Source organism: Nuphar pumila, chromosome 4 (genome assembly GCF_984573655.1).
Source record: "Nuphar pumila chromosome 4, dmNupPumi1.hap1.1, whole genome shotgun sequence".
Lineage (NCBI taxonomy): Eukaryota > Viridiplantae > Streptophyta > Magnoliopsida > Nymphaeales > Nymphaeaceae > Nuphar > Nuphar pumila.
In genome coordinates this window covers 117,508,729-117,525,673 of record NC_143252.1, presented here as the reverse complement: position 1 = coordinate 117,525,673, position 16,945 = coordinate 117,508,729, and the positions used below count along the sequence as shown (strand labels likewise).

General features: G+C 37.0%; 1 protein-coding gene across 1 annotated transcript; it reads right to left on the bottom strand.

Moving 5' to 3' along the window:
- Window positions 1-912: 912 nt before the first annotated feature.
- LOC149840775 (trans-Golgi network-localized SYP41-interacting protein 1-like) lies at window positions 913-11,358 on the bottom strand. The gene is made up of 7 exons (XM_090003322.1): window positions 10,206-11,358; window positions 6,943-10,122; window positions 4,816-5,632; window positions 4,077-4,717; window positions 1,609-1,753; window positions 1,435-1,516; window positions 913-1,137 (listed from the first exon to the last, which is right to left on the bottom strand). Exons 1-7 carry the CDS (start codon window positions 10,965-10,967, stop codon window positions 1,035-1,037), a joined length of 5,730 nt encoding a protein of 1,909 aa, XP_089859448.1. The 5' UTR covers window positions 10,968-11,358; the 3' UTR covers window positions 913-1,034.
- Between the last annotated feature and the right edge of the window lie 5,587 nt (window positions 11,359-16,945).

Genomic DNA, 16,945 nt, shown 5'->3' with positions numbered 1-16,945 from the left:
ATATTTCAAATTCTAGCTTGCGCAAGATTCTTCTAAAATATTTGAGAAGCAAGATCCACCACTTCAACCTCCAAAAATCTGAAGGCACACTTTTCGAGGCACTCGAAAAGAGAAGAATCCCACGATCCTCTATCACCAACCGAGCTCTGATACCATGTGAAATTGTCTATGAAGAGACAATACCCATACAAGCATAAATATTTTATAAAGATGTGCACGAAGGCACTCTCACAACTCTTGAACAAAATACGCAAAAAGCGTAAAAGTAGCAAACATGCACTTAAGGCATGTATTTCATAGAAAAGAGTAAATGCTTGAGACTCTCAAGCTATTGAATAACAAGGGGGAACACCCCTATTTATACAAGAGCCAAGAGGTGCAAAGGGGGGGGCTCCCAAAGGAGTCGTTGGGGGCCCCCCAACGACTCTATTGGGGGACCCCCAATGCACCTTTAAAGAAATAAGGAAAAAATAAATGAAAAAATAAAAAAGAAGTACAAAAGAAAATAAAAGGGAAAAATACAACATATTCCAAATGGAATATGCGCAAGATAGGAAATTACAAGAATACCCTTTTCGGGTAAGAAAATAAAAAAAGGTATATAAATATATATATATTTATATAGAGAGAGATACATATACATATAATATATTACATGTATATGTATCTCGATGTATATAAGTATATATATGTATACTTACAACAGTGATTTTTGGAGATACATTTTAACAAGAACTTCACCACACACAATCAGAAAATGAAAACAAAAGAACATATTTTCTATCCATTTCCATCGTCCTGTGCAATCTCTGCGCATCTTGGCTACGAGTTCCAGACAAGAGCATATTTCCTCATGTACCTGCCACCTCTTTTTAGCTTTCAATATTCAATGGAACCTGCTTTTGCATATGATTCTCATATGATTGGGAGACTTTTTTCAAACAAATTAAGGAATCTTTACATGCAACAAAAGAATAATAAGACCTACATTTATGATACATTTAACAGAATCAAAGAGAGACTACAGAAAAATGTCAGAATATGGTAGCTAATACCCATATGTGCAAGAGAATCCAGTAAGTTATGAGGCTCATCCTAGCTCCAGGCCGCTTCTTCAAAATGCGCCCACCAGAAACCCTAAAAAACATATGGGAAATCCTTGGTGAGATGAAATGAGACAATAAATGGCGACATAATAAACTACAAATGAACAAACCAAAATTCCAATACATAAATCTTCAAACCAAAGTTCATATCTCCAAGATCAATATAGAGTCTTAAAATTCTTTTTTGCATGTATTGCTGATCTAGCACAAGGAAGATTTGGTTCAGGCTTTCAGAATTAGCCTATGGGGTGAAAAGATAAACCTCTCATAAACATCAAGGACCTAAGAAGCATTGTAAGAAACACAACAGTTAAACCCAAGACTTTACCAGATACCATCAACGCGATCAGCAAGCAGCTTCGCTTGCTTTGGGATAAGGCCAGATGCATTCAGAGATTTAAAAACATGACCTGCATAAAAATTATTCATATTTAAAGAAGCAGTTCCAAGTTTTGCTTACACCATGCATGAATAATAAAGCAACCTGAATCAAAAGTTCAACCTTTATCATCATCTTCATGGTGATTAACTAAGCGATCTGATTCCATATCAATATTCAAAGCAAGGTGTTCACTTGATCCCTTGTACATTGTCCTCACATGTGCAGCAGGAGAGGTGCTAGGAATTGAATTCTTGCTCTGTGGGCCCTGAGAAAAGACAGTTCTCCATCAAAGGGAAATAGACAAAACAGGAAGAGCAAACATGCAGAGTATCATCTAATTAATAAAGCATGGAAGTGGTAACTTCATAACAGCTAAGGGAAATGGAATATATACAAGAATTAGAAGCACCAAAGTGACCATTATTTATTCAAAAGCTTTCACGAAATACAGATCTAACAGAATGGTTGGATCCAATAAAAAATGTTCATATTATTTGGATTAACACAAATCAATCATCCAGCTGACCACAAACTCAAGGGAGAAGGTTGATGATAAACCAAGACACAAGATAATGTATAGAAAATGATACTGATTACATTGAGTGAATGTAACATATTTGCAAGGGAGGTAATTTCTCTCGAAAGTAGTAGATCACACTTCAGCATCCCTTCAAAATAGCTCCCTTAGAAGTTATGCACATAGGAAGGCAAAATATTTTAAAGATTCTTTTTGCTGAAAAACCTTTCCAGTTTTTGGAGAAACATATACATGGGAAATGAAATGTAACAAACAGTACTGTCAGTGACTCCCAATAAAATAAGCAGCTTCCAAGATGCAATCACATTAGATTTTCAACTTGGCATTGCTCAGTGAAAGATCAGGTTTTTCCAGGTAGCCAACAGGCAAGCATATTTTCAATGACAATTGCATGGTGAATGTTTCAGACAATATCAAGTAAAACCCAAGATGGATCAGGTACAAAGAACAACTGAAGTTATGATTGATCATGATATCTGAGCTTCTTCTCCAGATATTCCAAAATTAAAAAAAAAATCCATAACTGGAAAGCTTCACCACAGAAAAGATGTACATGCACAAAAGACGGGCACTAAGAGATAGAAACTCATCTGTTCTCATTACTCATTACATGCAATCAAATATATTAGCAATCATACTATGATTAAATAAGATAGATATGCACATTAATATGAACAACAATGAGTGAGATTGTATTAATCAACTAAGGTCCACAAAGGCATTCAAGGCTGCATTAGTTTTCCTATAGAAAAGATACAAGGACAATTAATCTACACTTTTTAATGAGCACCCTTAGAATGTCGCATGTTCCAACCTGAACCGCCATTAAAAAAACAGAATATATAAGTTCCTGACCTTGTCCTTTTGGTATGACTTTATAAGCTCATCCTTGAGTAAGGTCTTCTATTTGGTGTCTAAACTGAACCAAATCGATCTTAGTTGGCTACAGCCAATTTTTAAATTTAATCTGAAGTTTGATTGATCTCTTACAATTTGATCTTTTGGTTGTAAGTTGTAACTACTGTCTTTGTTGGCAATGATATGTTTCCTTCCTTTGAAAAAAAAAAGAGTTCTAACCTTGTTCTTGATCAATTTTCCAAGTCCCAGAGTCCTATAAGCTATTATAAGTTCGGATCTGATCAAATATTTATACCCATCACTGTTTTTACAGCTGTCTATTTCTGAAGGGACTCTTCTCATAGAAAAATATCAAAATGCCAATGTGCCTTATTCTTTATCAGCTTTTTAAATTTTCATGTTTTTGTCTTTCCATTTTCAACCAGAAAACCTAGTCACTCACAAAAAAAATTCAGATATTTAGTGATCACCCATATTATTGACACACACACACACACAGATATATATATATATATATATATATATATATATATATATATATATATATATATATATATATATACACTAGGTTAATACAAAAATTAGTTTTATATCTTCCTGAAAAAGAACCAATATATGGAAGAAAAAAAGACTTTGACAATCAAGAACTTTCTTGAAGAACTGGAAGCACATTGTTCTATTGAAATTGGAGATCTGCTGAAGGTTGCTGGCTAATTATTTCCATGTAACTGAGAAAGTATCCAGCATTGCACGTACAAAGTTCCAACATGCATGGCAGAAACTAAAATTTGTTATGATCTTGTAACTAATTACCCCTGTGATTTTGAGCATTATGGATGAATTCCTATACGCGAGAAGTTAGGTACATCTACCTAATTTTGAATTAAGTTCTACAAAACCTGGTTTAATGATATCAACATAAATCAAATAAATTATACAGGAAAAGGCAAACCAATTCTATTGCATAACCAAAGATTTTTTTTATACAGCACAAACTGGTATCTTTTTTCTTTGACTACATGAAAAACATTTTTACATAGCACAAACTAGTACCATTTTACCTGGACTACTTAAATACTTATAATGACAAGCTAAACTGGTTCTGTTTTTTCGATAAGGTAATAAAATGAATAAACCAAAAACTGGATAAACTGGTAAAGCAGATTCAAAGAAACAAAAGAATAAAACTTACCACATGTTCAATTTCAGATATCTCGGACCCATTTATTGAAGTTGATGCTTCATACCCACTCCTCTCATGGATGACATATGATGGAGCTTCATGATCCAGAACTGAAGCCTCAAGTAATTTATTCTTTGCTAATAGATCATCTATTTCCTTTTGTACGCTGCGTAGCTTGGCATCCATTTCCTGGGCTTTTAACTTTGAGCTATCAGTGTCCATTATTACTGCTATTACCATCTTTTCCAATACCTGCAAAAGTGACCTTGCACTAACTGGCTTCTTATCTGCCAATGCCTCATGTCCTCCCAGTTTCTGAATTATTCTCTCTACACATGACATCAGATCGGTTAAGTCGTTGGTTTTCCTTTCCATGTCCTGATTACTGGAGATGAGTTTCTCAGATTCCTGCTTCAGATGTGCAATCTCACGATTCTGAGTTGCTAGGACTGCCTTAATCTCCTTCTCTTCATTGATGCAAGTGTTTACCGTTTGCTGAAGTTTTGGAAAATAATCAAGTATGTAGAAGATCTTGTCCATGGGACTTGGAGGTCCAGAGCTTTCTATTGTCTTTGGGTAGTCAATCTCAAGATGCTGCACTTTCTCAGAAAGAGATACTATTTGAGCTTCGGATTGGATATAATCTGCTCCTGAAAATCAAGAGAGCTGTTAATAGAATAAAAGTGGAATGCCAATGTGAGGTGAAAAATAAATATCTTAAATAACCAAGTATCAAACAGGTGTTCACCTTGATCTTTGACTGATGTTTGGTACAAAGACGAGAGTTCCACTTCCTTTTCCCTTAGTGCATTCTCTTTCTTATGATAATCCTCCAGCTTACATGTCAATGCATGACAGGAAATTTGCAACTCTTCTAGATCTCCTTCCAACTGAGAAATTTTTGTTTGGCTTAAATTTCTCTCTTGTAGCACACTTTCCAAAGCCTGTTCAACCTCTATCGATTTATTTTGCAACCCTTCCATTGCCTTGCACCTTCTACTATCAACATCCTGAAAAAGTTGGAGTTGATGCCTAACATCTCCTGCAGCCAATAACAGACTCTCTGCTGCTTTTACACAATCATCAGCAGAAACAGTTTCACCTAGATGTGCTTCTGCATCCTTGTCAAAACTTGGATCTGTTACACGGACCTTGGAGTTAATGTTTAGTAGATCATGGTTCTCTGTATTCTTCAGCACTTGTGTAGCATCAGTGCATGCAGAAAGTAAATTACCAATATTTTTCTGCAAGATTGATACTGTGGTCTGATGTGCCTTCTTATAGGCTTCAAGATCATTGACATTTAACTTCAAGCACCCCATGGAATCTAACAGACATATTACTTTATTTTTCATTTTCTTTAGCTGCTGTAACAGAGACCCAATTTGATGGTCTAGATAAATTGAGTAATCTTCAAATTTATCATACAGAAGTTTCACATCCAAGTCAGAACTTACACTCTCCACCATTTTAGTCTCCCCTACATTTGTTTCATGCACTGAAACCATATTGTTTAGATGGTCATCACACTTCAGGCCTGGAGCAAGCTGTCTGACTGAATATTTCTGCATGCAGAAAGAACAAATTGATCATGTACATGTTGATATAAAAGGCTCGTCAACAAAGAAGAACGGATTACTTATTTAGAAAAACAAAACAAAAAAAAGAATCAGATGCAAACAACTCAAGAATGGACAAAGAAATTAACACCAAAAGACAAAAAAGGGTTTACCATTTCAAAGTCAGAGAAAAGTCCTTATGTCTGGTTTTCTCATGTGTCAAAAGGATTAAAACAAACAGCATAGTTCATCATGATCAACATGTTAAGATGCACAATTTCCTAACTTCAGCATCAATACAAAAGACATCTAAGCATACCCAAAGACTGCACGAGCTTCTTCTGATGTGCCAAAAATTAAGGACACAAAACTACAATAAAACTATATGTGGTAAATATATGGTACTACCAATAGAACCATCAACCCATATAGTTGCACGCATATCTACTTAAGCAGACCCTGCAGGTGCTTATCATGGGTTTTTAACTGTAATAAAACAAGAAGACTTCAATCACAAACCAAAGGTTCTCCAATCTTCAACGAAAGTGTTCTCTCAAGGAACACACTTACAACATTCACAAAGAGAACCACAAAGTGTTCCAAAGGATCACTCTTACAAACTCCACAAAGGGGATAAAAAATATAATTTATTGACAAAGAGAATGTGCCAAAAGGCTTACAAAACAAAGGGGAGAACACCCCTATTTATACACAAGGGAGAGAAGTGAGAGAGAGAGTAGAGAAGGAGCAAGGCTCCCAACAGCTAGAAATTCTAGTCATTGGGAGAATTTCTAGCCGTTGGGAACAGTCAAACTTAGTTTGACTTCTCCCTATATTACATATATTATTAAATGTATATGTAATATATATTATATATACAAGTATATATATAAGTATAAATGTATGTACATTTTAACATTTTCTTTACTAGCAAATATGATTTGGATGCAGTAATTGTGATATAAAACCTGAAACTTTATCACAAAATTCTGGTGCAATTTAGGCCTTTGACTTTTTTTTATTTTTAAAAAAAAAAAACAGTCCAATTATCAAAATATTCTAATAAAAAAATGTTTAATTTTAGTTAAATTTAGAAAATCAATTGGGTTTGCAAGATAGTATGATACTATCGATTACCAAATATTTACCTGTAAATTCTCTGCATTCAAGATGCTTGTTTTATAGAGGATCAATTAGAATAGAATCTTTAAAGAGAATAAGTGCTCCCAGATAAGAGGTCATAGCAAAGGGAAGAACCTATGATAATCCTAAGATCTTTGTGAAGGCCATAATAAATAAAAGTAATGTAGCAGTACCTGCCCACTGAGTTCTAGGCTTTGAAAGTTTTGCAATGAGGCATGTTTCTCATCCAACAATGTCGTATCCTCTGTTTGACCTATCTGATTCGCTATTTCTTGAAGCAAAAGTTCCATGGTCCTCAACCCATCAAATGGTTTTGAAGACCTTTCGGTCAAATGATGCAGCAGCTTGTTTGTGCTGATTTTCATGTTCTGCAGGCAATTAAGCTGATCATTTAGCTCAGAAGTCTGCCTTTCTAATCTGGACTGGGTTCCAGCTAACTGTTCCATACACACAGACAACCTGGCCTGTAAGTCACCAACTACGGTTTCATTTGCTAATTCTGCTCTTTCCTTTTCCTTCTGAAGTACAGATAGATCTGCCTCTGCCTTTGAAAATGCATCTTGTAGGGTTTTAATAGTTGTATAAGCATCTGCCAACTTGAAAGCCTGAAAACTAGTTTCCTCCTTTGCCCTCTCTAGCTCTTCCATGGCACTGTCCTTTTGAATTTGTGACTCACGAATGTACTCTGATACCAATTTCACCCTCTCTAGAGGATCTTCCAATGTGAAATCACCAGGAACAGAGATGCTTTCTAGAGAAGCCATAATCCTCTGGAGCATACCATTGCTCTCAAGAAAAAAGTGTTCTACTTGAGACTTTTGATTGTTTGCTTCAGCAAGATCCGACTCAAGGTCTGGGATGCGTTTCAAGTCGCTTGACAGCCTAATTATCTGATCTTTGTATTCATGACGTGCAGATTCAAGATGCTGTAGCTCCAACTTGAGCTTCTCAATTTCTGCATTCTTTTCATCAGTAGAAAAAATCCAACTAGATTCAAGATGCTGCAGCTCTAATTTGAGCTTCTCAATTTCTGTGTTCTTTTCGCCAATCGAAAGCTTCCAACTTTCCTTTTCTTGAACCAACCCTTTGCCTTTCTTGACAGCCATAGACAGCTTTTCCCTCAGTAATGCTGACCTCTCCTCAGTCTTAACTAGTTCTTTCTGGAGTATGTCTCTCTCATTTTTCAGAGTTGCCATCTCTTCTGCCAGTTTCTTTGACTCTTCCATGAGATTGTTTATCTGAAGCATATGTTCCTCTTCTTTTGAAGACACCTCCACCAACAGCTTTTTGCATCCTTCAAGCTCTTGGATTTTATCACCAGCCATATTAATTTCTTTCTGAAGCACGTCTCTCTCAGTTCTCAGAGCTGCCATATCTTCTGCTAGTTTCTTAGCCTCGTTCATTAGATTGGTAACCTCTGACAAATGTTGCTCTTCTTTTGAAAATGCCTCATCCAACATCTTTTTGCATCCATCCAGCTCTTGATCTTTGGCATCTAATAAGCTTTGCAATCTCTGCAGTTCCTCACCCACATTAGAAGAGTCATCGATTTTATGTGCAATCTTCCCAAAGCATCTTTCAAGTATGCCTGAATCCGGCAATTGCTCAGGGAGCTCTTGATGATTCATCGTCTCACCAGCAACCTCAAGCAACCTTCTGATCAGTTCATCTTTCTCAGACGACATCAAATCAGATTTTTCACTAATTTCCTTATGCTTAGACATAAGGCTATTAAATTCCCCTTGAAGATAATCCTTCGTATTCTTTTCTGCCAAAAGGTTCGCATGGACATCATCAACCTCCTTTTGAACTTCTGACAACTCGGACTTGTATCTTTCCACAGCTAACTGTCTTTCACTCATTTTATTTTGCAACTGCAGAGTCTCCTGTCTAGCCTGCAACAGTGATTTCCCCAGCCAGTCCACCTGAAATACAAGTTCCATCGATGATACAGATTGGGGCAAGTCGAAGTACGATAAGGTGCCCTTCAGTTTCTCGGAAATGTTGTCCTTTTCCAACAAGAGATCCTCCAAAACACCATTCCGGTCGGCAAGCCATTGTAACTTTACTGTGATGTCCTCAGATTGAATGTCCTCGGCAATAACGACATGAGACAAGATCTCTTCGGTTTTCTGAAGGAATGAAGTCTTTAGCGACAATGATCCTTGAAGGGTGTTCACTAAATCCTGACTTCTGGCCAGCTCTTTTTCCATCATAGCAGCATTCTCCTTGTGCACAGCTTCTGCCATCTCCAGTGCATCAGATTTCTCTTGAATTTGAGACAAGCATTTCTCCAGTTCATCTGATTTCTCCATTAATGACTGCTTTAGTGAATCGCGTTGTTGAACCAATGATTTGCCTTTAGTCACTGCCATGCTGAGCTTTTCTTTTATAGACTGATACTTCTTTTCCGACTGCTCAAGGTCTGCCCCAGCTTTCACCCTTTCTGCATTCAAGGTTTCTAGGTCCTCTTTAGCTTTGTCCAACTGCTCAAGCAGTTTCCTATTTTCTTCTTCAAGCACAGCTCTCTGTGCAATCACCTCATTCAACTCAGAGTCTTTTCCCCTGAACTTCAGCAGTTGTTTGTGAGCTAGATCAACGATTACACTGGCATCTTCCTCGTCGGGCATTGCGGTCTCGGGATCAATTTCAATCAAGCGCCTTCCAAGATCCTCAACTAGGTGAAGTAGCTGTTCATGCTTTTGGATAAGTGTCATGGCATCTTTCTGGACAAGAGCCACTCTCTCTTCAACAGAAGCAACTGATGCATATTCGCTATGAGTTATTTTCACGAGAGAATCTAACAACCCATCGCAGAAGGTATCAAGATACGATTCCCAGTTGATGCGAGCGTCGGCTACAGCTCTTGCTGAAGCTTCTTGCTCAGCCAAGTTTTGCTGCATGGTACCCATGTAAGTGATGGCAACATCATGTGCTATCGATTCTCGGATTACTTGCTCCCTAAGCCCTTCGCGCTCCCTCTCGAGCTCAAGATTAGAATCCACTGCTTCGTTTTGTTTCCTGTATAACTCATTCAATTTTCCATTGAGATCTTCGATCTCTTGGTCCATTGTAAACAGAACAGCATGAAGCTCCCGAATCGTACCATCGGATTGCAATCTTTCGCTCAAAGCATTCTTTGCGTGCGAAATAAACTTTGAACAATCTTCAAACATCAGGTGCACAGGCGTGTTGGAGATGGAAGCCGCCGGTAATCCGTCCCTTTCTTCTGCTTCGCGAAGCCGATTCACCAGCCCATCGTTGTCCTCATGGAGCCCAAGCTGTTGTTCGCTTAGCATTCCCAGCTGGTGATGAAGATCTGCAAGTTCTTTGAAGAATCTTTCCCTTTCTTCCTGAACTCAGAATTCAGCATAGCGAATTATCGGGGCTAGTCGAAAATGAAAAACCCTTTGACATGGTACAGAAGATAACTCACCTGCCATGATGGGGAGCAAGCAATGTTCAAGGAAGCCTTGCATTCTTCAAGCTTATTCCTCATCTGCTCTCTCTCGGCCATCGTCCTCTCGAGCTCGTCCCGCACTCTAACCAATTGATCCCTCATATCCTGCACCTGATGCTCCATCTCCATCACCAACGCCACATCCTTAGTGTTGCCACTAGAATCCTCACCCTGATTAAGGCTGCCATCAATCGACTGAACCCCGCCACAATCCACAACCACAATAGATTCCTCGAGGCGTTCCTTCCTCATTTCAACAGGAACCCACTGATCCGTTGCATCGACGAACGCTTCTTCCTTGCTAGCATCATCTGTCCGCCCCCCATCAACAACCGGAGGAGCACCACCGGCACCATCCACACCAGAATTTTGCAATGATCCAATCATTACCTTCTCGCAGCCATCGACTTCTTCTCGGCTACCCGTACCAATCTCCGATTGCGTAATGCCCGAATCGACGGTCGATACCGAATCAACGCCATGACTGGATCCATCCCCAACACCACCGGAATCCCGATCTTCAATCGCACCATCGTCCTCCCGCCTGGCGCCAACACCGGCACTAGAAGAAGCAGCAGATGGGAGCGAATCCGCAACATCTACGACGACGACTCGATCCGAATCGCCACCGCCCACCGCGCCACATTGGGCATCATGGCCTTCGTTCGAATCACCGACATCCTTCGCCTCGCCGACTTGTTCTTCGTCACGGAGCGCACCATTTTCCCCGTCGGACATATCTGCGCAACACCTCTCGTTCTCCTTCTACTCCTCTATTTCGCCCTCCATTCCGAAGAGCAAAAAAGTGCACCAATTGAATTCAGTAGCAGAAGCAAAGATGGCCGTATCTCATTTCATTCAATCCGATCACGAGAATTGCCCGATTCATTGATCAATTCAGACGAAGAACAAACCAAGAGCAAAGGTAGCACAATTCAGATCTCCAACAGGAAACGATGGCAATACGTGAGTGTGGTCAATTGTAAACATACCTTGCTTCTTCCCTCTCTCTCTTTCTCTATATCAACTATTCAAGCGAGGAAATTGTGAACTCTGGATGGATGGGCTGCGGATTGCTTGCCTTATTGAGCAACCACAACAACAATGAACAACCTGCACGTAAGAAGGGTGCATTCCCGTCGAGGGTCGTTGTTTGTAACAAAGGGAGGGAGGGTACTACTGAGAGACTGAGACTGAGAGCAAGCCTTTGGCCTTCTATTCGTTTGGGGTTAAGGGGTAATGGAGCGTTTCGTAGCGTCGTTATAAATATCGTCGATATTTTGGCTAGTTATTTATTTTGCAGTTAAAGCTGTAATATTTTCAAAATACCATTTCTTGTGAAAATGCCGTAATTTTAGCGTTACATTAACGTTGAAAATGAATTTTCCAGCTTTTTTTATACACAAACATGTTTGGAAAAACGCAAGAATTTGAAAATATTTGGAGATTTTCCTGAGAAAGATATTTGTGAGGACTATGATTTTGTACACTAAACGGGTAGGAATGGGATAGGACATAGTCAAATGCCATATTCGATAATGGGATGCTGGCTAAACGGATTCGAATTTGGATACAGATTTGGATGGTGAAAGCCTGGTACCAGATTCGTTTTTTTTATGTGTAAACGAATTCGGATATTTGTTGGATTCGGTAGCACAAAATCAAAACCATATTAGCATCAGATTATTATCGAATAAGGATGTCCCATAAAATCTGATTCATGGACATCCCTTATGTAGACTCCTTTGCTTGCAACTCGACCCCCTAAGGGTGCAAATATGAGTTAGATCATCTTGATCCAAATTCGAATATTGTGCATAAGATTAGGATCTTGTTCTACATAAGATTCAACGGTGTGGGGTTAAATTCAGGTCAGAAATACATGCCGTAATACTGGATCCGATTAAAGAAAACCAAAACAAGTCAAGACATCAAATTATCTCAAAAATTTGTATTCAAAAATAAAGTGTCGGATCCGAAGCACTGGTCTAGCCAAACCCCAACTAAGTATGGACCATAACTACCAAAAAGCGAAATCCATACAGGATGCAATGGGTGAAGTGGAAGCAGAGAAGCCAGTGTTAAAAAGAAGAATGAAGCAGGATTCATTTTGGAAGCGATTATGAAAGTCTTCAAGTGAAAAGTAGACTTGTAACGACCCAAACCGGAGCCTCTCGAATCTGGGTTCATGAATGTTAGTTTTTAGAAAAAAATTACCAGAATAACCTCAAAATCAAGGTGTTTTTCTTTCATATTGATAATAATAATAAAGTCTACATTCATCAATAGAAATAACAATGTTGAACATCCAAACATATGTACTCAATTCACATAAACCCATAAAAAAGAAGGGTAGAGATGAAGTAAAATACTACAGGTACTTCAAGGTCTGAAAGTAGTCCATTCGAGTCCACAGTCAAGTCCTTTGATTTGTATCAGTCCCTGAACCTATATTTGTAACCAAGCAGGGGTGAGTTCACAACTCAGTAAGTTCACATCTACAAATAAGACATGACAGTTACAACTGTAGTGAGCTTTAAGTTCTTAATATTAGTTTAGTTTGTTATGATTCTCTATCTTCATTTTTTAAGTAGACATTCACATTCTACTCTAATCAGCTATTCCGGAGATAACCTTCTTGGGCATAGCAACCCATGTAGATAACTCAGAGTCTACGATATTGACCAGACATATGAACCACTTACAACAACATAGTCCAAACCGGCTTAGACTATAGATTCACAATCGTTGCAGCTTTCCTCACCTATTATAATCAGAGAACCTCAGAATGCTCATCGGTAGCTAACCGAAGAGTCTGAGAAGTTATACCTACCCCAAGGTATCCGAGGAGCTATACATGCCCCCAAGGTGTCCGAAGAGCTATACATGCCCTCTAAAGTTTGTAGTTAATGCTACATCTTACATGTGTCTATTGGGCAATATTTTTAACCCATAAAGATTACCTAAGAATTCTTGAGGTACGAGCGATGTACATATACCCCAAACAATGCCCTAGACTATGTCTCGTCTTGTAGAGTTCCTTATCATATTTTGTATTGTTATCCTTTATGCATTATTCTTTCAACTTTCATTTTTTAGCATTAGTGCATTATACAATAATCAATGTATGTTCACTAACTACTCTTAACATGTAATAAGATGAACTAAAATTGAATCTCGAACACTAGCTCAACTGACTGGACTCAGCTCAATTTCAGCTAAATAAGCTGAAACGGGCTAAAATGGGTTCCTAGACACTTGAAAATGGTTTTGAACTGAAACTGGAGCACTTGAACTCCTGGTGAGCTCAAGCTAGACTCTGAGGAATAGGATTGACTGGGAATCACTGACTCGGAGACAATTGGCTTGGATTCGAGTGAGAAATGAGCTCATATATCTAAGGATAACAACCCACTACTGAGTCAGCTCATCATGTCATGATACTTAAAATACCCCTCCCAAGGCATAAGCATGGCATTCTCAGGACAAATCCTATCCTGAAAACTTTGAAACTCTACCCTCATTTTTCAAAGCCAAGCATTCACATTTAGTAACATTTTACATGCATCAATATCATGATTTTCTCCACATAGGATACATTCATAATCTAAATCATGTTATAAGTCAAGGAATATGTAATATGTGTCAACATTTTTAAGCATCATATTGAATATCAAAATTATAGATTCCTAAGCATGTTACTCAGTTATTTTACTCAAAACAGGATAACACTAGCATACCTATAACACATGGGACCATACTACAAGATGCCTAAATTAACTAGCATGTATTTTATTTAACTAAGGAGGAATTTGCAAATGTTCACTTACTTGAAATATTTAAATTTTAAGTTTAAGGAATAACATTAGTCTTCTCGCAAATTCTGATCTGAAATAGATAGAAAATCCCATATCATCATTTAGAGTCTCGTCTTATGAAAATATACCTAAGCTTTTATGTCAAACTCTGATTCTATTTTTCTAGAGTTTGTCATCATGTCCCTTGCTAATGGATCCTACTCGAAAAGAAGAATTCAAGAATCCAAAAATCACTTAAATCTTATACCAGGGTGAAAAGTTTTGCCTAATATATTAATCGGGTATAACAAGAGCAAAATGGTTTTTTTACTTTTTGACTATCCCTAGACTCATAGAACTGTATCCCAGACTTATTCTGGGTTGAGTCCAATCTTGCCTTTACACTAAACCTAGTTCATACTCACTCTGGTTCAGGTTTAGTTCAACTGGATCATTTTTATTTGAGTTTCATATCCAAATCCAACCTTATTCTTATGTGGAACTTTAAAATTTTCATATAGAGATCCGACTGGATCATGGATATGGTACAACTGATCCAAACATTATTCATATTGGGTTTGGTACAAAGGTGGTGTCAATGATGAAATAAGATTGGGTTTGAACCCAACCCAACTGGATCCAATTTATTTTGGATCTACCATATATAGACATGATCCGATCTAAGTTTGGATCCAATTTGGATGCAGATCCGACTCGTATTGAAAAACTGAGACATTTACAATCTCGTGTTTCACCATGTTCAATATATATATATATATATATATATATATATATATATATATAATTTTTATTTTATTCATTTTTAAAAAACTTAACTGCCACCTAGTGTGGGCCCCACTTATTTTTCAGAAAATGAATTTAGAACTTTGAAAATAGAGGCGTTAAAAATGATTTTTTTTTAGAGACTTCAAAAGGACATCTAAACTACCTAATATTTTTTTATATTTTTGAAATATGAAAGATATAAAATGAAATGAAATGAAATTGAAAATTAGGGTTTTGCATCCCTGCAGGGTGGGCCCCGCTTGAAGAAAGTGGAAAACTGATTTGAAAATCAAGTTTTTGAAATAAAGGGTTTTAGGAAGGAAAGTTTTGAAAGAAAGAATGAAAATAAAATTGAGGTTCTAAATCAACTAGAGTCCTAAATGGATTAAAACTCCTCCAGATGTGGTACAAACTGTGTGGGCCCCACATCAGAGTTTTGAAAATTGAAATAAAGACTGAAAAGGGTTTTGAAACAAAGTTGAAATCATCAGATGACAATCGAAGGTTTTAAAAATAGTCCTAAACGAACTGAAACTCTAGACTAGAGTCCTAAACCAACTAAAACTCTGACATTTAGATTTTTGAAAGCCAAACAAAAAAGTTTTTGAAAGATTTTCTCAAAATTAATGAAAATAAGTCAAAAAATATAGTCAAGGTTAGAGTCCTAAATTAATCGAAACTCTGAAATAGAGTCTTGAATCAACTGGGACTCTACAAATGGACTAATTTTTGAAGGATGAATGAAAAGGTTTTCAAAACAAGTGAAATTGAAAGTGGAAATAAGATTCAGAATAGAGTCCTAACCCGATTAGGAATCTGGGACAGAGTCTTGAATTTTGTAAACTCTTTATTTTAGGAGTTTTTAAAAGAAAGCAAGGAGATTTTGAAAGATTTGTTCATAAACTGGTGAAAATGAGCAAAATACGAGACCAGAGTGAGAGTCCTAATCAACTAAGACTCTAGGATAGAGTCCCAGAATTTCGAAACTCTTAGAACTGAATCTGTTTTTAAAAAATAAGTAAAATAAAAGTAAAATAAGGAAAGCAGAGTAGAGTTCTCCATCGATTGAAACTCTAAGGTAGAGTCCAAAATTTTTGAAACTTTACAATAAAGTCCTAAAATTTTGAAATTTGATTGTTTGAATGATAAATGAAGAGGTTTTTGAAAGATTCTCTCAAAATTGAAGTCAGGGTTAGAGTTTTGATCCAACTGAAACTCTAGAGCAGAGTCCTGATCCGACTAAAACTCTAGATTTTAACTTCTTTCGAAAGGTTTTGAAAGATTTTCTTAAAAATAGGTGAAAATAGCAATGAAAGATAGAGTCCTGATCCGACTGAAACTCCGTGATAGAGTCCGAGTCTGACTAAAACTTTGAAATTTTGGGTCAAACAAAAAATTTTCTTGAAATAGGTAAAAATAGAGGTAAAAGATAGAGTCATGATCTGACTGAAACTCTGAGACAGAGTCCTAGTCTGTCTGCGATAGAGTCCTAGTCTGATTGAAACTCTAAAATTTTGACCAAAATAAAATATTTTGATAAATTTTATTGAAAACAAGTAAAAATAAAGATGGAAGACAGAGTCCTAGTCCGACTGAAACTCTGTGATAGAGTCCTAGTTTGACTAGAACTCTAAGATTTTTGTCCTTTTGAAAGTTAGATGAGAAGGTTTTTAAAAATAAGTGAAAATAGGAATAAATGATTAAATCGGGATAGAATCCTAATCCGACTAAAACTCTGGGACAGAGTCCTAATTCGATTGGGACTCTAGTAAAGGACCAAGTAAATAGAATAAACAAGTTATGAAGCCACTTCTGACTTAAAATCAATAAAATGAAAGATAGAATATGTTTAAAAATATGAAAAGACAGAGTCCTAGTTCAACTAAAACTCTGAAATAACTGAAATTTTGTGAAGTTTAGAAAGAAGAACATAATTCAGAAGTGACACCACCTGGATGGGTCTTATCTGAAAATTGATTTTAAAACAAATGCAGATCGCTTTCTAAAAAAATTATTTTGAAATAAAGGAATATAAGATACTGGGGGATGGTAAATGGCAAATATCAATCTAAAACCCAGGTTTTTGAAATTGATTTCGAAATAAGGTTTTAAAATCTAATCTAGATTGAAAGA

Bases quoted from the DNA above. Each gene is read 5' to 3' on its own strand.
- LOC149840775 (XM_090003322.1), bottom strand. From the start codon at position 10,967: ATGTCCGACGGGGAAAATGGTGCGCTCCGTGACGAAGAACAAGTCGGC. The intron at 5,633-6,942 runs GTACTGCTACAT...TTCTGCATGCAG, and splicing joins GCCTAGAACTCAGTGGGCAG to AAATATTCAGTCAGACAGCT. The intron at 1,517-1,608 runs GTTGAACTTTTG...ATTTTTATGCAG, and splicing joins CCATGAAGATGATGATAAAG to GTCATGTTTTTAAATCTCTG.